This window comes from Meriones unguiculatus, chromosome 20, assembly GCF_030254825.1.
Source record: "Meriones unguiculatus strain TT.TT164.6M chromosome 20, Bangor_MerUng_6.1, whole genome shotgun sequence".
Taxonomy (NCBI): domain Eukaryota; kingdom Metazoa; phylum Chordata; class Mammalia; order Rodentia; family Muridae; genus Meriones; species Meriones unguiculatus.
In genome coordinates, this window is record NC_083367.1 from 57,520,283 (window position 1) to 57,543,545 (window position 23,263).

At 38.9% G+C, this 23,263-nt stretch overlaps 1 protein-coding gene across 18 annotated transcripts in view; it reads right to left on the minus strand.

The window, feature by feature from the left end:
- Afdn (afadin, adherens junction formation factor) overlaps nt 1–23,263 on the minus strand; it is a 120,731-nt gene that overhangs the window by 83,032 nt on the left and 14,436 nt on the right. For 10 of the 18 annotated variants that reach the window (XR_009587957.1, XR_009587956.1, XM_060373331.1 and 7 more), the window contains exons 2-4: nt 5,220–5,415; nt 2,231–2,346; nt 364–527 (exon numbers count right to left, since the gene is read on the minus strand). Coding sequence is in view for 16 of the 18 variants with exons in the window: in XM_060373331.1 (XP_060229314.1) it covers nt 364–527; nt 2,231–2,346; nt 5,220–5,415 (476 nt within the window). In the remaining 2 variants the exon portion in view is untranslated. The remainder of the gene's footprint in view (nt 1–363; nt 528–2,230; nt 2,347–5,219; nt 5,416–23,263) is intronic. The other 8 variants (XM_060373329.1, XM_021644007.2, XM_060373333.1 and 5 more) reach the window with 3 other exon arrangements.

The window sequence follows — 23,263 nt, forward strand, 5'->3', positions numbered from 1 at the left end:
CGAACAGTTTGAGCTAAATATGGAACCACAATTGACTCTGAAACCAATACCTCAGAAGTGAGTTTCAAAGGACTAGCTGAAGACATAGAGACAAATGAATTTTGTAGCCTGCTCAGGAAAAAAACAGTGTTAACTAGTGTTTGCCTAAAGGGAACAGTGTTTTCTCTACTTGATAAAGGCATCTGCAACATACCTTGTTTAAATAAGACCCTCTAGTTCCCCTCAACATGGAAGAACTTCAGGTTTTTGCAATAAGCCTGACAGTCTTTCTCACTCACTCTGCCTTCATTTATCCATAACGAAGTTATACACATCTGGTTTGTAGCTCTCACAGTGACAGATAAATTTCCAGAAAAGACCTACCTGTCATCCCCTTGAGAAGGCCTTTCTTCCTTATCAGAGGCTTGTCTCAATGCCTCCTTTTCTCTCTTCTTTTTTTCCTTCTTCTCTTTCTTTGAGAGAGTTCTCTTGAAGTTCTGAATAACACCTTCTTTCTCCTGCTTTTCAGGTCCATTACTCTGAGCCTTCTGGTAAAAACAATATTATTACCACACCAGGGTCCTTAAGCTTCGCTGATGCCTTCACCTCACAAGCCATTGCCAAACAAATAGGCAAACTGAAACAGTGAGAGACCCAGGTGGGGACACCCTCTATTCCTTCACTAAGCTGACAGTAACACTATACTACCTGTCACAACCAAGTGAACTCTACACACAACATGCATGCATTTCACCATGTGTAAATCTCACCTCAATTTATCTGAAAGCCCAAATCTAGCATAGAAAATAGGGTACAATTTTTTAAAAAGGAAAAAAGGGGTACAAATAAGGAAATCTGATTTTCAGTAAGTAAAACTCAAAAAAGTTACCATCACAGAACTAAGAGAAGTAAATCTAATGAAAATAGGAAGGCAAGAGTCTACTGAATAAATATGAATTTTTCTAAAATTACAAAACAAGTGTTAGTCATGACTATAAGCTGGTTTTCATGAACCAAAGTTATAACTATTTTTGCAAAGACATCTGATTTATTTTCCAGATCTTGTTTATTAGTTGCTTATCTTAGTTTGAATTTGAACCTAGAAAGTTGGCCTTTAACACATAAAGCTTTACTGTTTCTAAGTAGCTTAATAGGTAAAGAAGAAAAATAATAATTATGGCATAAAGGAGGCAGGAAAACTTTGTTATATAGTGAATGAAAAAAAGATTATTATTATTATTCCATTTGTTTTCTTTCATGGATAGTTATGACGCTGTATTGGTCCTAAGAAGAGTTCATACATGACAGAAAGGGTTAGCAGCCAACAGCTCAGTGAACGGGGGAGTAGCAACAGGTGAAATCCGGATATAAACCATGGAGAGCAAAGCCATTCTACTTTACACACATCTGCCACAAATGCAGCTAGCTGCCAGAACCCAGTGCCATGAAAGGCCAAGAGCACATCTGTGTAGCTATATAGGAGAGCAAACAACATGGACACAAGATAGCAGGAAAGTCCCTGCTGCTATGTAGTAGCATTTTCCCAAGGGGAAAATTTAGAAGATATTTTCAACCTCTGTATTTGCTGCCACCTGCTAATACCAAAATATTGCATACGATGCCGCTCAACTTAGCACAGAATTACATTATTTTCAAGTCACATCAATGAAATATGATCAGCCGTCTCCTGCCTAAAGGACTTCTCCATCAAAGTGTAGGCTGAAATAAATCCTTTCTCTTTTAAGTTGCTTCTCTCATTTTATCTTATCACAGCAACAGAAAAGTAACTAAGACACCTTCTATTATGCCATCTAAAGATACAAGGAAGTCTCCCAATTCCTAACCTTGAACATATCATATGAAAATGCTTTAAATGTGCCTTAGGAAGTTGTACATGACACTAGGTACCAAATATTTCCTTTGTCCCTTTTGCTTCCTATAAGAACAAATTTGACTGTATAATTTGGAAAAAAAGATGAAAATGACAAGTTTATCATCAGCTCTGTCTCAAAAGCATGTAACTATTCTTTGAAAAACAAGAGGAACAAATGACTGGGTGACAGGTGAACCAAAGGATGAAGCAGGTAGAACAGGCTGCTTTTCAAGTATGCTCTAGGGGGAGGTAAAGGACTACAGGAAGAGGTAAAGAGCAAAGATGAGAAGCAAAACCTATGACAGAACATAACCTTTGTCCACTCCACTGACCCAACTCTGAACTGCAGCTGGCATCAGACATAGGGACTACTCCCACCTTGGCAGGAATGGCGTCATTCTCATTCTTGAGGACGAATCTACCCTCCCGATCATCTTTATTCCAATTCAACTGTACAACTAGAGGTTTCTCATCAATGTCCAATCTTCTTTCTTCTTCAAAACATGAAATGGAAAAAAAGAATAAGCCAAGGTTATTTCCTGGCATGAAAACATATCTGCCATAAGAGATATAGTTAATTTTATGCAAATAAAGTACTTTAGCTTCTCGATATCTGCTGACAGGCTGATGTATCATTTATAATTTTTTAAACTAGTTTTGTTTAGTTTAGCACCTTAGAGCTACTGTTCTACCATGCTAGACACTGACCAGATGAAATGTATTTCTAAGAGTGTTAAATCAGTTTTGATTAGTTGGACATTTTGTTGCTAGTGAGTGTGTTTGTCACCATAGATCCAGTGAAACACTGCTCAGGAAAGAGTATTTCCTTTATTCCGGTCTGAGAAAACAAAAGAGATAGATGTACACTTCCATATGCAACTAAAAAATGAGGAAATCATGTTAATAGTAAAGTCCCAATGATTAATCAAATTTTCCTTATCAAGAAAGAACAACAGGCCATCACCTGTCTTAAGTGATGGATGCACTAGCCTACTCTTAAGTGAAATTATCCTCTCTGACCTCAACATGTACATACCATAGCATGCGACCCTTACCCCAATGATAGATAGATAGATAGATAGATAGATAGATAGATAGATAGATAGATAGCTAGATAGATAGATGGTCAATCAATCAATCAAGTTTCCCTGATGATTGAAGCAAGGGTTGGACCTGGGATTTAGCCCATGAGAGCAAACCAGGCATGAGGGGCGCCCAGTAACAAAAGTCACAAGTGAGGCCTGATATGTCCAGTATCATTAGTGCCAGACAGGAAAGAACCACAAGCTCCAGGTGGGCTCCTGGCCTAGAACCCTCTGCTGCAACCCTCTGTCACTGTAATGTGCATGAAAAAGAGAGTCCTGTGTCAAAGAAGCTCACCAGGTTCAGGAGGCACAGTCCTCAGTAGTATCAGTTGTGATCAAGAATGAAATAAGATTTAGCTTTCCTTTTATTTATAGGTACAATTAAAAAAAAAAAAAAACTAACCAAGCCTTTGTTAAATACTTACCAGCCTCTGAATCTATATAATAAATGGAAGTGCTATGTATTTCTTTTGGTCTAGTTATGGGCTGGAGACGTAGATTGGTGGTAGGCAGCTTGCCTAATATGCATGAGACCCTGGCATTGAGCCATACCATGAGACAAAACGAAGAACAAAGAAAACAAAGAGAAAGACGATAAGGAAGAACACATGAAGGGAGAGAAGAGAGCTTTGAAAAAAATCAAATCATGTAATTTTTAGAATTGAAATTCTAATCTTTCATATTCTTCCCAAGTCCTTATTGGTGGTACTGGACTAACCAAATAGCACAAACAGCAGTTTCTTTCTTTATAGGCTAGTTGCAGAGATTTGCAGGTGAAGAAAAAATTCATCTCCAAGAAAAATCACCCCAAACCAAGAATACCTTCTACAGAGCTGACTTTAGTCTGGATATCATTTTAGCAGGAATATGCTCATAGCCATAAAGTAATAAATACAGATCATTTTATACATTCCAAAAAAGTGATTATAATACCTGAAAATCCCACACATCTAAAACATTTCACTCTTATTTCAAATGTATAAAGAAAGCTGTGCACATAAAAATAAAGAAAACCTATTTTGTTTTTAAAACTTCACAGCTAATATTTAAGAGGTATTTAAATTGGGGCTGAATCCTTCTTAGCTGTATTTGTTGTATGGCACACTTTTTAATGTTACTAAACATTTCCAAAATACCTACAAAATATTTATATTTCTGAATTTCTAGTCAGCTCAACTTGTAGTATCAAGCTGCAAGACACTTTTTATTAACTGCTGCTATAGAGCAATTTCCTAAGAGAGAAAACTTTTCCTCCATCTTGAAGGAAGGAACATTTAGGACATAGGATCTGTTTAGGGAAGTCAAATATTCCATCCTATGGGGAACTTCTTAAGCTCAGGAAGTAAACAACTTAACAGCTCTAGGAAGTACCTAAAACTGATCAGATTCTCTAGGCTCCCTACCTGCCCAAGCGTATACAAGCATTAAGGATGCTGAAGACACTCTCAGACAAAGTGAGGCTCTGACCAGCTGAGCTACCTGGAAGAAGCAGAGATCAGCCAAGCTGACCAGGAAGGACAACCTCTAATCTGCTGAGATGTGTGGTGTGCTTCAAGAGCTGCCACCCGTTCTGGAATAGGCTTTTTGTGATATAGCTGTCTTTGAGTCATTTCTGCTTCCATAAGTAACCCCTCACTCGTGTCCCTCTAACTAACCCCAATCAAACTCACTGGCTCACCAATTTAGACTTTAGTGGTGTCTGTACTTTGGTCTGTTATTGATTATCTGGGGTGAATAAATATTTGTTCATGTCTCCCCAGTAAAAATCTCAAATAACAACTGCTAATGTTAAAACAACTAGAAATTATAAAATCTATAAGGAGATTTTCATCACAGTGTCCTATGTTCTCAAAGAATAATAAAAATGTGCTGTTAACAATGCAAAAATAGGGCAAGATCACTGGCTTGATCTACCCAATATGCGAGTTATAAATAATCATGACATTATTACCTATACCTGAGATTTCCTCCAAGAGCATATAGCACACAATACTACTGATACACAAAACACTCAGATATGTTGGGTGATTGTTTTTTAATGAAACGTTAATGACACTTATTTTGAAGAAATAATCATATGTAAAATACATTCACCATAGCTTCTAATAAATGTTATGTGCAGGACTTGAATACTTCCCAAGACTTAAAAAAGTCTGGCATCCTGTAATATCTCTGTTGGGTTGGGGAAAAAAACAAAAGGAGATGAACAGTAAACCTGGGACCTGATTATCACACTCCTGGCCAAGCTGTTGACCCCAGCACAGAACACAGGCTCCACTGACCTCCACTGACATGCACTTCATAGAGGGAATACTTGGGAGAGGAGAGCATGCGCATGTCAGGGCGAAACTTCTCCGCCAGTGTTTCAATCACATCTTGAGTAGTTGCTGTGCTAGAGACCCGAATACATTTTGTGGCAAAGTTTCCAGCAGCTTTATCTTGAAAATAAAATCTCATGACTCCATGAAACTCCAGATCCTGCAAGAGAACCAAATTATGTTATCAGACAAGTTGCTCTGAAATAGTCACCTTTTAGTAATAAATAAGAAGACTATCCACCAGAGTTTTTCAAATGTTCATCACAAACATCTTAGCAGCTAAGAAACGAGTTTTCAGTATTCAAGTATAATTATTTGATTTAGCACAATGTGTCCAAAGTTTCTCTCTGCCTTACCGCTCACATATAAAACAACGGTATGGAAGCAGTTGGTATCAACAGCAGCTGCCATTTACTATGTTTTCAGCCAGTGCCAGGCGTGGTATGGTACGTTTGATTATGTCTTTACAACATAATAAAGTTGTTCAACATTTAGTATTACTAAACCACTTCAGATCTCACCACTGAACCTGTAATCCTAGTACTTGGGAGGGGGGTGCAGGAAGATCAGAAGTTCAAGGCTAGCCTGTATTAAAGCCTATCTCAAAGAAGAGGGAAATGGCAGTAAACAGGATCCACTGGTCTAGAAAGCCCACACCTGTACTGCCAAAATCTACACAGCTCTGAGCTCTTAAAAATATCTGACATCTCTTTTAAGCATAACATTAGCTCCCAGTCCTGCCACAAATTTAAATAAATGACATTTTAAACTAATTTTCTATATGAATTATCACACTAAATAAATGATCACATTTCAGATCTATCTCAGAATCTTATGGTCAAAAGCCATGGTGGAATTCCAGCCCAAGGTGTTATTTCACGTGTTCCTCGTATCTCTAAGGCAGGCTAAATTGCATGCAACTGAGAGCTTCCTTGTATTTCTTAACAAACAATAATTTCTAACAAAATTCCAAAGGATATTTCTAAGTGTAGGTTACATCCATATCTCTAGGAGGAATAAAAACTTAGCTGTGCTACTAGCATCATAGATTCTTCTTTCTGTTCACCCTCTGCATCTAATTATTAAATAAAAAAGCAACTAGAGTGAAACCAAAGTCTTTCCCATTTGTTGTGTTTTTTTGTTTTCGTTTTTATTGAAAGGGGTGGTACACACACACCACAGTGCTCCATTTGAGATCAGAGGACAACTTGTGATGTGGTAATCAGCTCTCTCCTCCTAGCATGCTCCAGGTATGGAGTGATGTCACCAGGTTTAGTATCAAATGCCCTTCCTTACATGCTGACCTTTATTTTCTGTAGGAACTTGCCCTTCTCTCAGAAGTCAAATTCTCAGTGACTAATAGCCTCTCCAGTTTTCCCCAACCTACAATCTTTTCTATAGATACTAACAAATTTTAAAAAAAGATGCACATTTAAAGAACAAAAAGAAAAATGTGAATGGAGTTAGCAAGTGGAGTTAACAAGTACATGGACACAGTAATTGAAGGAAAAAAAAGTGAAGTAGTTAAGTATACTTCTAGCCTAGCGTTTTCCTGAGCTTGTTGAGATTTATCCTATCAAGTATCCTTTCTAGGTGTCAGTAGAAGACCATTGCTACTAAGGGCAAGAAGACCACCAGCGTGGGATGAGAAATGATGAAGCATCAGGAATTAGCAAGTATAAGTAGCACTTTGTTAGCTGGAACCTTGCTCTGGGTCTTCCAGAAATTACAGCAACTGACTCCTTGGTTTAGATAAAATAACAACATAGCTGATATGCCTTTTAAATATTGCTGTGTTAGTATGTTACCCCAGGATTCTGTCAGGACACATGTGGAATAAGTTCCTGAATCAGAACCTGAGAATGACCATTTGTAACGGCAACAATTTATACATGCCTGCCTTTGTACTAAGTATTCATTCATATATGCTATCTTCTCAGCTCCCTTTTATCCCTTTTCTGATTCAGAACCCCTCCCACTGTTTAGTACACTAGACTCAAAATTTAAGTATCATCCGCTTCAGATTCCGGCCCCTTCTCTACAGGTTTCTAAGACGACAAAGGGGGGGAAAAGTCATAATAAAATTAAGTTACATAAATTTAAGTTTCTAAATGGGAGTCATATTTTTAGCCTCACGTTTGTAAGATTTTCAATATTGTCAGCCTCATAATATATTTATATTACACAACACTCTCAAACGTCCTAAGCACTGGCACAACTGTCCTGCATTCCGAAAAGCTCTGACAGGTGTCACACCAAAGAAGCAATTAAATCTCCATAGTACTTAACTATTTTTCTACAAAGCAGTTTTGTACTATTTTTGTAATAAAAGGTCAGATATACCTATGTCAAGGAGGCATCGGTTTCTCTGAGAATTGTCAACAAGTAATCCAAACCAACAGGTATTAACGAACCAAAAGCAAAAACCACCCAGACACACAGAGCCTGTTACTACCAGCAGGCAGGGAAGGCATGCTTTCTAACACCCGGGAAGAATCAAGTGTTTAGATGGAGATGCAGACGACCAGAGGCAAATGACTACACTGTCCTCGCAGCAGCTGGTTATGCGCTATACCACCCTTTACAGAGAAAAGAAACTCAAGTATAAATCTCACTTACTGACGTGGCTCAGCTGGCAGCATTCCACAAAGCTGTAATAAAAAGGGGGGAAAAGCAAACCCTAGGGGACCAAGGAGACACTGGTGTCTTTACTCCAGAGCCACACTTCTGGTACTCCTGTTGATGTTTGTGATGAAAATATTCTCCAGGTCTTGTTAAGCTGACATAAAATAGGCTATAAAAAGCTTTGACATGACTTCAATTAACACTACAAGAATGTTAATAGATAATTTAGTTTCATGTTCCACAAGAATAGCCAGGTATACTTATAAACAGAGCAGTCCCTTAATAATTAAGATTAACATTCTGTTCAGTTACTCAGCCGAGCTGAAATCTGGCTGGTGTGAATAAGTCTACCAAGTTTTATCGGACCTGAGTGTCATAAAAATCAATTCTTAAGCCTAAAAATTGGGTTTATAGTGAGCCAGTGGACAAGCTATATGTAATTAACATGAACGGCTTACTAAATGTTAGCTATTAAGAATTTCACATTTAATTACTAATCTGAGAGTTGAGTTCTGTCATCATCAGCATTAAGTGTGGGAAAACGGCGGGCTGAGGTACACTGGTCACAAAAGCACAGTTTCTGCCCTGCTTCCAAAGGCACTATGACATCTAAAGGGAATTATGCTACTCATTTTTTTCTTTGGTCTTACATTAGATACAAGAAAAAGTGTAAGAAGAAACAAATGAATGGGGAAAAAAAGACACCCGGATCCCAGAAACTATATACTCCAGTTTCTTTAATGAGCTTGAAAAAAGAAAAAAAAAAAAAAATCCCAGTGTGTACAAGATCCTATTTCAATCCCTAATACTGTGAAAAAAATTATATATATAGTATTAGTGCACGTCTCTAATCTATGCACTTGAAAGGCTGAGGCAGAAAAGGATTGCTGCTTGAGTTGAGCTTGGGCTACCCAGTTAGTTCTAGGCCAGCCTGTACCAAATACCAAGACTACCAAAAACAACCACTACCACTACTGCATAAACTTGCAAGGGGCGTGCATATGTGTGTGCGCCACGCATGTCTGTGGGAGGACAGAGGCTGGGATGATTTCACACACAGCTCTCCACTCGGGGAGGCTGCAGTTAGTGGTTAAGTTGCTATTGTCTGGGCTTCTATCATTTTATATAATAAGAAAAAGATTTTCCAATGTTCATTATTTAGCACTTCTGAAAGGTGACAACTTCAGCTCACTTCAACAAGTCTCTGCCTGTGACAGTTATATAGCAATTTGGGAAGATCTAGAGTCACCTAGGAGACGGGCCTCTGGGCACACCTTCTGAGGTTCTCTTCATCTCATTAACTGAGGTGGGAAGAAACTGTGCAAGAAGAAAACACAGGGAATTCCATCACAACCTAAGAACAGGGATAAAGTTCTCAATGACTCAAAACCCTAAAGCAACTGAAGGGATGCTGAAAAATACATAAAACTTCATGGCCAGGCAGGTGTGGTGGCTCAGATCCACAAGCACATATAAATGGAAATAATTAAAATAGCTGATTTAGCCAGATATGTTGTTCTATGAATGTGAGCCCCTGCACTCAGATGACCCAGACTGGAGGAGCAGGAGTTCAAGGACAACCAGAGCCACACAAGTGCAACTCTATCTATTACCTGTCTCTTGAAATTGTCAGCTGGAAGTTTCAGTGACCTCAGTGAGTGCACACATGGCTCTTGTGAGACCCATGAGTGTTCTGTGTTCCCTCAGCTGTAAAGGACACTGCTGCACACATCTCTCACAACTGAGGCACTTGCTATTGTTGTCTTAAGTGAACAAATAGTTGGAAAGGGTGTTATGTATATGTAAATCCTATTTGTAACAAAATAAAGTAAAAATACAGTATTCATGTAAAGTCTACATGTAAAAAAATATGGAAATTTAAGTTCACAAAAACCAAATGGCACTGTATACCCTCACAGTCCTATCTCTACAGATTCAAATCATTCCCAACAATTTAACTGATTCCACCTACATTAACATATATAAAACTATGAACTGCCTTCCTGTTCTAATGCCCATCTGCCTGAACTCAGCTTCTGCTTTCTAATACACAAAAGAAAACCCAAGTAGAGAAAACATTAAAAACTTACAACCTTCTTTGTGTACATAATATGTAAGTAGAAAGTCTCTAAATCTCAGTAAGGGTAATTAATGCCCCATACAGATTATATGAACTAAGGTGGGTAAGCTTTGTACTAATTTTTCCATCAATGCAAAATAACTTTTTAAACTATGGAAAGTTACTCAAAGAATTCTCTATAATCAAATGTTCCCACCTACACTGAAATCATAGCACTCAATTTATTTCAATCTTTAAAAATCTTCAAGCCACCGATCTGAATTAACAATATCTTCAACAGTCTTCCCTTTTTACTATTACTAATCAGTAATTATTTTTAATATTTACTTTCTTTTATTGGAAATAACTTTTCATACAATATTCTCGTCAGTTTTTAAATCTGAGCAGTTTCTTCAGTATTATGTTAATGTCTTTCACAACTGGCCCAATACAGACACATGTGGTTGAGAATTGGGAAAGAAGTAGAAAAAGCAAACAATAGACAATAATTTGTGGGACATAAATGTTACTGCTTTCTGGTGGGGAATTTTATAAGCAACAACAGAAAGCCTCACTGCTTTGATCAAGTCCTTAAGCACTCTCCGTATTAGCAGTGATCCTAACCTACAGTTGGTACCTGGTACTACCAAGCACCTCCTGGCTATCCTGTTCTCTGTTTGCATCACCAAATGACCACAGCAGACTGGAATGTCACTTGGTACCAGGCATGGGGAAAACAAAAGAGGTAAGCTCCATAAATCAGCTTAGCCATATTAGGAAGGTCTCATTCAGGAGAGTTTTCTAACTGTGATTATTTAGAAAAAGAGCAGAGCTAAGTGAAAACAAAGCTATAACTCACTTTTCAAATGAGTTTTTTTGACATGACTCACAAAACCACAACTCCTGTGAACTCAACCAGGCACTAAAGTGGACTCTCAGTCAGTGACAGGGAACCACTGTCAAGAGCAGCTGGCTCAGCCAGACTTCCACCAGCCAACTGACACACCAAGCTAGTGCACACAGGCACAAACCAAGGGAAAGGAAATGTGGACATTGGAACACAGTTATTAGTAATGGCACTTATTACCAGGATGCACTCAAGACAAGGTCACAGACATACAGCATATGATGTCATTACACAAAAAACCCACAACTACTGATTCTGTAAACATAGAGTTATACTAGTTACAATATCTAGTTTAAGGATATATTTTTTAAAAATGTATCATGTTTTAGTGTGTGTGAAAGAGTGCTTGATGTGTTGTGAGTGTGTGTGTGCCCTCCTGCATATATATGTGCATGCCAGTGCTCATGTGGAGGTCAGAGGACAGCTTGCAGGATTCAGTTCTCTCCTCCCATGTGAATCTCAAGGACTGCACTCAAGTTGTCAGGTTCACAGCAAGCACCTTTTCCCTCTCAGCAGTGTGTCAGCCCGTAAGGATACTTTTGAAAAAGATAATACAATTTCTAGATAACAATATCAAAACAAGAAAATAAGCTTTCTTCATTTTAAGTTATGGAATGCAAAGCCAACCTAAAACATACACCACCAAGCCCTAGTACCTTACTGAAACTGGCCCTCCCTGACAAACAACACTGAATTATACAGTTAAACATACAGTTGTGAATTTCCATACTAAGAAAAGCAAAAGGTTCTGCTACAAAAAAGCAAGCAAAGGAGGACAACAAAAAGAAACGCAGAAAATACTACAATGCAAATGTTAATGCAACCCAGTGACCACTAGGTGCCTACCTTGTACCAAATGGTATATTAAAGGGTTTTATATATCTACTTCAAATTTTAAAACCCTATGAGGTGGTACTATCCCTACTGCTGTCTGTTCCACGGAGAAACTTATCTACACTATCTGTACTTTAGGTTTCAAATGAGTGAGTTAATGATGCAGCATGAGTTTATTATGTATGTAGCAAGCAAAAGTAAAGGGACAAGTAGCAAACAGCAGATAGAGCCAGCTAAGAGGTGTCAAAACATCAAATCAGGTGCTTACAACGTCCAGCAGAGACAACTTAGAATAGCCTGACTCAGAGAACATCATCTGCTCAGACAGAATAGCCAGCATATTTATCCAGCATAAACTGACTGGGTAGCCCCTCTGAGGCAGCCAGCTGGCGCTCCTGACTAAGAGTACCATGCAGCGTGGAATGGCCTCTTCATGAATGAGCTTCCTGTTTCTCTTTCCCACTGTAGGCATTTTTTAGACTATGGATAAACAGTAGCCTTGGTTGGAAATGGTTTAACTTGTAGGTGTTCTCAATGTTCTTTATCTACTTGCTGTTCTCCTGCTATAAAGGCAAGCAGCGGTCTGCCTCAAAGAACACATGACATAAACATGCTTGAGTCTGAAGCAAGGGACCCATCTCTTTTGAGAGTCAGCATTAAACAAACACAAAAATATGTGACAATTTACTAATACAATTTATATTACAACGTCTCATGGGGAAAAACAAAACAAGCAATCTTGGCTTACAAAGATAAAGGAGCTTGGCCATGGTCACACAGTTTGGGCCAGAACTCATTTGAGCAATTCTGAAACAAGAAGCCACCCTGGAAAATCACCCTCCTTACACTGCCTCTTATCCTGCTATACAAAAGTAAGGTTGTAAACATAGCCAGTTCTGCAATAAGAAAAAGTAAACATTCAGGAACCACTCTATTATCCAATAGTTAACAGACAAAATAAACATGTGTTCACTACAAATCTGAGTTTGTGAAAATAAACAAGAACCCCATGCAAGGGAAATAAAGAATAGAAAATTATGTGTGTGATTTTTCAGTAACTGGCATGAGGCAAGAAACACAACTGCAGAAAAAGAGTTTCCCTCTACATAAAGAGTCCAGACCAATTAGTTACCTAAATGTGAAAAGTTAAACTGTAAAATTTTTAGAATGAAATAGGGTACCTTCAAGCAAGAGGATAAAGCATATAAACATCAAAGACTGACAAATCTTTTTCTTTCTTTTTTTTTTTTTTGATTTTGGTTTTTTGTTTGTTTTTGTTTTGTGTTTGTTTGTTTGTTTGGAGACAGGGTATCTTCGTATAGGCTGTCCTGGAAATGACTCTGTAAACCAGGCTAACCTCAAACCCACAGAGATCCACCTGCCTCCTGAGTGCTGGGATTAAAACTGCACTACCACTGTTGGCTCAAATCTAAAAATTTATAAAGCTACATTTAAAGTTTTAAATGTAGAAAATAATATATTTGCAGAATAGCTTACATACAAAAGATTGGTATTCAACTATATAAAGAATTCCTACAAACCAATTATAAATCAAATTTAGAATTTAGACAAACAGCTTATTGGAAAAATAAGGATAAAATATAGGTAATTCAAGGAAAATACCAGAATGAACACAAACAGAGGAAAGCTGGAACTCTGCTGACATCCAGACATATAAATTTAAAACATAACTGATTTCAAGTTTCAGACTATTAAAATCTTTGAAAAGGCTGACTATTCTAGTAACCCCCTCAAGAATGAGCCTATTTGCCCAGTGGCCAGAAAACAAGAATAGAGAAATCCTACCCCTACTTGTTCACTATTAAATAAATCTTAGCTGGGTGTAGTGATCCCAGCACAGAGGAGGCAGAGGTAGGTGGATCTCTGTGCGTTTGATGCCAGCCTGGTCTACAAAGTGAGTCCAGGATAGCCATGGCTACATTAAAAAAAAAAAAAAAAAAATTCCTGTCTCAAAAAAGAAGAAAGAAAATTTACCAGTATAGATGTTTTAACTGTGGAAAAAACTTAAGATTTTATTCTTAGATAGAAATACAAATAATAACCATGTTTTATTTGGACATTTATAATAGAATTCTGTAAAATAATTAAAACTAACATACTGTGTCCAGATTAGTAATTTTTTCCTGAGGAGACAGAGAAAACCAAAGGTGGAGAATCCCAAAGGTTGTCTTTAAATCCTGAAGCTTATGAACCTTATTCAATTGAAATAAATGTACACAATAATAATGACGAATCCCTTATTGATCTGGGAATCACACGGAAAAACAGGCTGATGGTAATACTTAAACTACATGTGTAATGCATTATCCAAAATAAGTGATGATGACAGTTACTACGGATTCAATGAAATGGAGCTTTTAGCAGAGGCAGACATTCCCAATACAGGAACTCTCAAGAAGAACCATGGGTCTAGGCGGAGAGCTCAAAGATACTTAAGACTAGGGCTCTCTAAATATTCCCTGTATTAAGTATCTAAGAATAAAAAGTAAAGAGATGGAAGATATCTTTAAGAGAAGAAACAGAAAGCAAAAGCAACAGAACTCTTGAAGCTGGGGCAAATTCATTTCATTTATTCTTTGACAATTTCATACATGTATAAACGCTGATCTACTCCCAACTCCCGGTTCTACTCTTCACACACACACCTCAACACAACCCCTCCTACCATCAGGCCCTCTTTATTTTATTTTAAAATTTTGATAGTCCACTGAGTCCAATTAATGGTGTCTGTTGGAATAGTAGCTGCTAGTGTTGGCTTGATTATATGCAGGACTTGTGCAGGTAACCATAGCTGCAGTGAATTAATAAGTACGATGGTCTTGCCATGTCCTGGAGCCAGTATCTCTAAGCACTTCTCTCATTCTCTGGCTCTTAAATGCTCCATCTTTTTATGTTTCCTAAGCTGTGGAGACATTGATATAAATGTCCCATTTAGAGATGAACACTCAACAGTGTTCATCAGTATTTGATCAGTTGCTGCCCAGTGCAGAAGAAACATCTCTGGTTGGGGAGGAGGGGTTTGCAATGTTAATTTATGAGCATAAACAAATATTTAGAAGGCAGTTTGACAGGCGAGTGGAGGGCAGAAACAGGTGGATCTTTGAGTTCAAGGCCAGCCTGATCTACAGAGCAAATTCCAGGACAGCCAAGGCTACACGGAGAAACTCTATCTCAAGAAAGAGAGGGAGGGAGGGAGGGGAGAGAGAGAAGGAAATAAGGAAGGAAGAAAGGAGGGAGGGAGGGAAAGAAAGAAGAAAAGAAAATGGTAGTTCCCCATGTGGTAATGATATTTTTAAAACACTCTGCAAGTTAGTCTCTGAAGAGTACTCAAAAGAGACACTAAGCCTGAAGACAGAATACTTTTATTCAACACATGCTCCCCTGACCTCTAGGCACTGAAAACAGAAAAGCAAACAAAATAAATCCACCCTCATGTAGTTGAGGAGTCAGCAGGAAACACAATGCCCAGTACGGATAGACTGAAGTGCAGAGGGCAGTGAGAGAAGAGGTGTAGTGTCATACAAGGAAGCTGAAGACCTGTCTAAGGAGACACTTCAGCACAGCCTTGCTATAGGGAAAGATCACTCTAAGCCAGGGAAGCAGTGCAGACATACAGAAAAAACCCAGCTGGCATGTTTAAGACGCATCAAGGAAAACTGTACGTAGAACAGAATAAGAAAGGGGAGATACCCTACAATTTACTGAGAGTCAGAACTTACAAGCTTTACAAGCTAAGGTACTCTATGAGGAATATAAAAGTCATTAAAATTTGGCAGAAAAGGTACATTATTTAAGGTTTAAAATACCTATCTTTATGGAAAAAAAGAGTAACACACCAGAAAAACACAATACAATAGCACACCATATAAAATAAAACAGCCAAAGTGACAGATAAAGACAAGGTGGACTAGGATGGATCAACAGTAAGAAGAAGCGGTATGAAGTGGTTTTAAAAAGAAAAGGCAGTGGTGGCAGAACTTGCGTGAGGTATAAGGCAAGGTTAGGTATCAGGGATACATGTCAGGCACCGTGTGAGGAGAAGAGCATGACTACTGGATCAGTTAGGCTAATCTACAATTCCTGAACTACACCCAGGGACATCACTATTAAGGGGATGAAGTTCAAGCTCAGAAATATAAATTCAGAACAAATTAGCTCAAAAGCCAGAAAAATGAAAGATTTCCCCTAAGGAGCAAATGTGAAGGAAAAGATAGGCCAACACCAGGTATTTTCCCTATTTGCCCAGAGCAAGAAACCAGCCATGGGTGCCATCTTAGTTAGGGTTTTTATTACCTTGATGAAACACCATGACCAAAGCAAGTTAGGGAGAATAGGGTTTATTTTGATTATGCTTCCACATCACTGTTTATCACTGACGGAAATGAGGACAGGAACTCAGAGCAGGAACCTGGAGGCAGGAGCTGATGCAGAGGCCAGGGAGGGGCGCTGCTTACTGTCTTGCTCAGCTTGCTTTCCCAGGTATGGCACTACCCACAATGTGCTGGGCCCACTCCCATGAACACTAATTGAGAAAATGCCTTACAGTTCGATGAAGGCATTTTCTCATGAAGGCATTTTTTCAGTTGAGGCTTCTTCCTCTCTAATTACTCTAGCTTGTGTCAAGTTGACATAAAACCACCCAGTATAGGTGCCAAGAGAAGAAAGTGCCATGGAAGATAGCCAAACTGCTCAGGAATAAAATAACAAACAGAACAAGACAAAAATGATCCCTTGGGAATATGAGGCACTGATGACATGGGCCAGGGTGGGCTTGCACCAAAATGTTAAAAAAATTATCATTTATCCTGAAAAATGAACCAATTTAAACTGAGAGCAGAATGCAGATAATACTTCATCATCTTCTTTTATATATGAAAGGTTCACAGGAAATAGGTAATATAATAATAGAATCACTGACCATCTTCACAAATTCCAACTGTTTGACAGAATATGTTAAACAATGTCAGATTTATACTGAGTTTTAAGAATTCTATGATGCATAACTCCTCTGAAAATGGCACTTTACTAGACAACCAATATTTGGCCACTCCCCCACTCTCATAGAGGATTCTGCAAGTACACTAGAAAACAGAATGTATACTTATTTTTTAATGTGAGGTACCTTTTATCAGCCTAATAATTTATACATTTTGCTGGTGGGAAGCACAGAGGGTTTTGCACTCACAGATAAGCTGGGAAGACAAAGAATGTTAAACATGCCGGGCTGCCTCTTCAGCAAGCGATGTTTAACCTGTTTTCTGCCCAGAAGGCTGGGAGTGGTTGTAGTGGATAGCCTAATTGACCCCTGCACTGCCTGTAGGGCCAGGCCACACCTGGTTCCCTCAGGCTCCCCCAGACTCTTACTAACAGGACCTGAAGTAGTTAACAGCCTAGTGACTTTGTGCTACAGTATGACAGAGACTGCACCAGATCCTCCTCCAGGCTCCTAAAATGACACATGTAGTCTATCTATAGAATCCATCTTCACGGAAGAGGTAGCATGTACTCAGATAAGAGTATCTATGTAATTATGCCTTAAGCTTTACTGTGCACACAAGGTTGTGTTGCACCAGGAAGCTTTTCCCAAACTTGACTGTACTTAAATATATCTCAAATAAACTGGCCAGTGTCAGACTCTTTTTTTTTTTTTCTGACCCAACACTGGTTACTAAGTTGTAGTACACCAGACTTTCGTCTTGCTTCACAAGGATCAACACTTGACCATCATGTTTGCGGAAATAAACTTTTTTTAAAAGGCTAGTTTATCCCTAGATATACACATATATCTACAACAACAAATAAAACTAACAGTTTTAAGAAATCAGGTAAGCATATACATATATAACATTTAACATACATGACATATAGCCTTCAGGTGTGGTAGGCTGTACTACAGGTATAAGTTTGTAATAGTATCAAGTCACAATGTTCACAAGACAAATTCTAACAACATACTTCTTAAAACCCAGACATTCACGACAATATCTGCAATCACCAATAATTTCTAATCATTAAGTGATTAATTACCAAACTTCTGTACTGTCTGTCACTGCTTACTTTGAAACCTTTGGTTCTAGAGGAGATTTTAGGTTCACTTATTACATACACACACACACACACACACACACACACACACGAGGTGTATGTGTACGTGTCTGCGTGTGTACATATTATATTAGCTCATTTTAAGAAGCTACTGTACAGGAAGGAACAAATCATTGAAGTATAAATAACGTTGGTAATATTTTTTTGTAGTTATATAGAAAACAGGGACTTAAAATCAATGGCATCAAAATCAGTCAACATTTAAGAATCCCAACAAAACCAATGTTCTTCTAATGTTAACATCACAGTGGTGTGGTGTCTTGGTGAGGGTTTCCATTGCTGTGATAAAACAGCATGACCAAAATCAACTTGGGAAAAAAGGGTTTATTCCAGCTTTCAGTTCCACATCCCAGTCCATTATCAAAAGAAGTCGGAGCACTCAAAGCCATGAAGGGGTGCTGCATAATGGCGTGCTTTCAGGGCGCAGGAAGCCTGCCTTCTTCTTGTAGTACCTAGGCCCACCTGCACTGTGCAAGGGAACTTGGCCTGCCCACATCAATCGTCAAGAAAATGCCCCACAAGCTTGCCCACAGACCATCTGGTACAGGCATTTTCTCAATGGAGCTTCCCACTTCAAAAATGACTTTAACTTGTGTCAAGTTGACATAAAATGAGATAGCACATACAGTTGGACAGACGAGAGCCTGACTTAAGAAAAGGAGGGCTGGTGAAATGGCCCAGCAAGTAAAGGCGCTTGCTACCAAGCCTGACCACCTAACTGTGATCCTTGCAATTCATATGGTAAGAAAAAGCCAACTTGTATGTTTTCCCTTGCTGTAGCACACACACAAAAAATAACATTTTTATTGCAATTAAAAAGAAGGGAGAGGCTACCTATGCCCAAGTTCTGATAAATGTGGTACTTACTAGAACTTTTTAAAGGTACAAGCTATCAATATCAAAGATGATATTTTTGACATTAATTGTTCCCTCAGTCTTTCCAGTACCATTTCAAGGACCCTAAAAATAAGGGAAAATATTTCACTAAGTGGCAAACACCAAAACTGGTAATCACTAAGAAGAAGGAAAAGGTATTTGTAAATACAGAGTAAGAAATCAGTGTTTCGAGACAGGTACACAGGTGCACAGCTTTAATCTCAGTACTCAAGAGGCAGAGGCAGGCCAATCTCTTAAGTTTGAGGGCAGCCTAGTCTACGTAGAGAGTTCTAGGACAGCCAGAGCCATATAGTAAGACCCTGTCTTAGACAGACACAGAGAGAGAGAATAGTGAGACCCTGTCTCAGACAGAGAGACAGAGACAAGAGATAGGGAGAAGAGGAAGAGAGGGATGAGACAGAGAAAGACAAAGATACAGATAAAATTAGATCAATGTTTTTCTTAAAAAAAGGATTTTCAGGGGGGCTGGAGAGACGGCTCAGAGGTTAAGAGCACTGCTTGCTCTTCCAGAGGCCACAAGTTCAATTCCCAGCAACCACACGGTGGCTCATAACCATCTATAACAAAAACAGAGATACAAGCATCTCACTTAGAAGGGCGATAGAGATGGCAAGAACTACTCATGAAGAGATGTTCAACCTCAACAATGAGCAAGAAACTAAAATTCTGAAAACTACCCGTTCTGCCTGGCAAGCAGAAATGGTTAGCTCACACTGTCCAGTGATAGATAAGGGGCATGCCCACAGTGGGGATGTGGAGTGGAGCAAATATCTGGTAATCCAACCAACCTTCAATAAAGGTAATTGCTGAACTCAGAATCTACTTGTGGGAACCTACTTTATGGAAATACAAGTAGAGAAAGGAATGCACTGCTTTACCAGTGGCAACTTTAGGACAGCTGGGCTGGGAAAGGGAGACTTTTAATTTCACTCTAAGGACTTGTCTAAGAAATAATAAACTGTCGGGTAGTAGGGGTGCAGGCCTGTAAACCCAGCACTCAGGAGACAAAAGCAGGAGGATCTCTACAAGTTCAAGGCCAACTTGGTCCACAGAGCAAGCTCCAGGACAATCAGGGCTGTTACACAGAGAAACCCTGTCTCAAAAAAACAAAACAACACAACAACAAAAACTAATCTTAATTCACAAAATTCATTAAATACAAGTTTTTCATGCCACTTGTTACTAGACTTAAGTTTGCCCCTTCTCAGAAAAACAGGTCATTTATCATTTACTCCTTCCTGGAAAAGGCCTATATAATCTTTCAGTAGCCACTATTGCAAAGTTTTTCTCAAGTTAGTCAGACAGTGAATCTTAACAGATCAGGAAAAGTGAGAAAGTACCACCAGAGCAAATCTTTATTTTTTCATGACATACTACCAAGTCACTAATTTTTGGAAAAAAAAAAAAGTAAAAAGAAAAACTATATGCATTTCATAAATTTTGGCTATAATAAAAATTACCCAGTGTCTATGGAAATCTTTATAAAAGTCAAATAACTAGGGTCTGACTTCTTACTGCAATTTGTGTATGATCCAATTTCTTAAAGCATATGTTCTTTAGTTATAGAAGATGTATGTTCTATTTTGTTTTCTGTTACCGTGGTAAAACACTGATCAAAAGTAACTTGGGAAAGAAAGGGTTTATTTCACCTAACACTGCCACGTCACAGTTCATCACTGAGGAAAGTCAAGGCAGAAACTGAAGCAGATTCCAAGAAATTCTGCTTACTTGCTTCTTTGGCTTGCTCAACCTGCTTTCTTATGTAATCCCAAACCACCTACCCAGAAGCAGCACTACCCACAGTAAGCTGACCCCTCACCCACTGCTCGTTAATCAAGAAAATATCCCCACAGACACGCCTAGAGGTCAGTGTCTTAGTTGAGGCTCCTTCTTCCCAGAAGACTCCAAGCTTTAAGTTGACAAAAAACTGTCATAGTGTACATAATGTCCTTGCTCTCAAGACTCAGAAATGTGCAGTGCAGGAATCTGTCTTCACACACACCCATGGATGTGTGACATGTTTGGATACTAATGCTCCATTCCTCAATCTTTAGAATAAAATAGCTGTCTTACATTTTGTACCTAATGTAAGCAATACTGCCATGCATGACTTACTAGATTCCCCAGCACTTCTGTTATGCAGGGAGAATGTGAGAGATTGCTAAAAGGAGAATCTGGGGTACTCGGGCAGGGGGAGTGTAGAGTCTAGAGTCCATGGTACATGTGAGTATAATGGTTAGGAGCAAAAGGGCTTATCAAGTTTATGATAAGGGTGCCAAGTATTTTCACACTGGCCAATGTATACTGACTACAGTAGTACTGGAATGCTAACACTCTCAACTCTAGCCTAGAGGGCCATGTACACTTAATTCCAACTGGGCCCCAGGATTTAGCTCATTTCTTTCTCCTCTGCATTACTATAGCATGCGAAATTCTTCAAGACTGTCCACCAAAATCAAACATAGTTTTGACTTAGTTTTGTTTACTGATTATTGTTTGTCATTAGTAACAGATGACAAAAAAATCTCACATGAGAATTTTACCAGACAGTGCTGAACAAAATCATTCCCCAAGAATATTCTCAACAGGTATTAGCTTAAAACTAAAATTTGGCACTGGATCTTGGCATAGGCGAGCCATCACCTAGCCACTTGGTCTAGAGAAATTTAATCCAGACTCTGTGGTAATCACAATGAGACATAACAGTGAAATAAGGCCAAGTCTCTGAAATTCAGCAAGGACACTGTAAAGCAGACAGATAGCACTGCATAAAAGGAGCTACTAGACATCAGGCTCCGGTCCCGGCAGATCCTGGGACGGCAACAGAATTCTAAGTTCTCAGGTAAGCATGTACATGAACACCTATAAACACCAAATGTGCATCAGATACCATCAGCATCAGTTACCTATTCCATCTCAGAATAATAGTTTTTTTTTTTTTAATTGAAAGAATGAACAATGGGTAATAATCCAGGACTAGAACACATTGCCAGGAAAAAAGAAAGCCCACTAAGGGCACAAAAAACAATCTCTAGAAAGAGATGTGTCATCAAGGAAAAATAAAATAAAAAAGAAAGAAGGAAGGAATGAGGAAGGAAGGGGAAAGGAGAAAATAGGACAGTAATCAGTCTTCTGTGGGCACTGCAATGAACAACTGGTTTTGGCAATGGGAAAGTGGAGGCTCTCAAGAAAGGCAACATGAACTCAGCAGCAGTGGCGCACACTTTTAATCCCAGCAGAGGATCTCTGTGAGTTTGAGGCCAGTGCCAGTCTGAGCCAGTTCCAGGACAGCCAGGACTACACAAAGAATTCCTGTTTTGGGATAAAAAGGAAGAGGAGGAGGAGAAGTAGGAAGAGGAAGAGGAAAGAGGAAGAAAGGAGGAGAAAGAGAAGGAGAAGAGGAGGAGAAAAAAGGGAAAGAAAGGTAATAGTGAGGGAATTTGGAAGCAAGTAAGGCAACGGTCAAATGAGTCAGAAACACAAAGAAAAGGGAGACTTCTTCAAATGTCAGAGTAGAAATAAAGAATTGTAGTAGTTAGATTTGGGGGGGGGCAGATAACAAAACAAAGGCAAGTAAGGTGATAGTATATGCCTGTATTGCTACAACTCCAGAGGCAGAGACAAGGAGATCAGGAATTTCAGGACAGCCTTGCCTAAATAAGAGAACCTATCTCAAAAAAAATATAAAGTGGGGAAAAAAAAAAAAAGGCCAAAAAAACCTGATCCCTGATATAAGTTTCCATTTGTTATTTTGAGACAAGGTCTAAAGTAGTCCAGATGGGTCTCTAGCTGGCTAAAGCCTCACATGAGGTCCTGCCCCTCAAGTGTCCACTTCTGGAATGGTGGGAAATTATACACCTATGTGCCAACACAACCTCGATTTATAGGCAACGTTCACAATTGAACCCAGAGCTGCTAAAAGAAACAAACCTTCCCTGACTACCTCCCAACAGAACAGAACAGAACAGAACAGAGCAAAACAGAACAGAACGAGAGAGAGAGGAAGGAAGGAAGGAAGGAAGGAAGGAAGGAAGGAAGGAAGGAAGGAAGGAAGGAAGGAAGGAAGGAGATATGAAGGACAGCAGCAAATTCCCACAAGGGAAGCACCTCAAAAGCAAAAAGCCAGCCTGGAGTGGTAGCACATACCTGTAATACCAGTACTCAGGAGACTGAAGCAGGAGGATTGCAATACTGAGGCCAATCTGAAGCCAAGCTCACTATACAATGGATCCTGATTCAATATACAGGCATTAGCGAAAATGCTCCTGAAGTAATAAAACAGATCATTGTAAGTGTTTCCTTCAGACAACAAAAGAATACTAGAAATGTATACACCACAGTTCTTGAGAGGAGCTGAATCAATAAAAGTAATACATATTAGAAGAGAATTTATGAGATTGATCTACACGATACAGTCCAGGTAATCCAACAATGGCTCAATCACACCATGGTAGCCAAAATCCTGGTAGTTCAATCCACCAGGCTTAATGCCTCAGGAGTACCAAGCTGAAAGCAGTAAAGGCCTGGTATATTCCTGGAGAGTTGCCAGTTTTCAGTCTA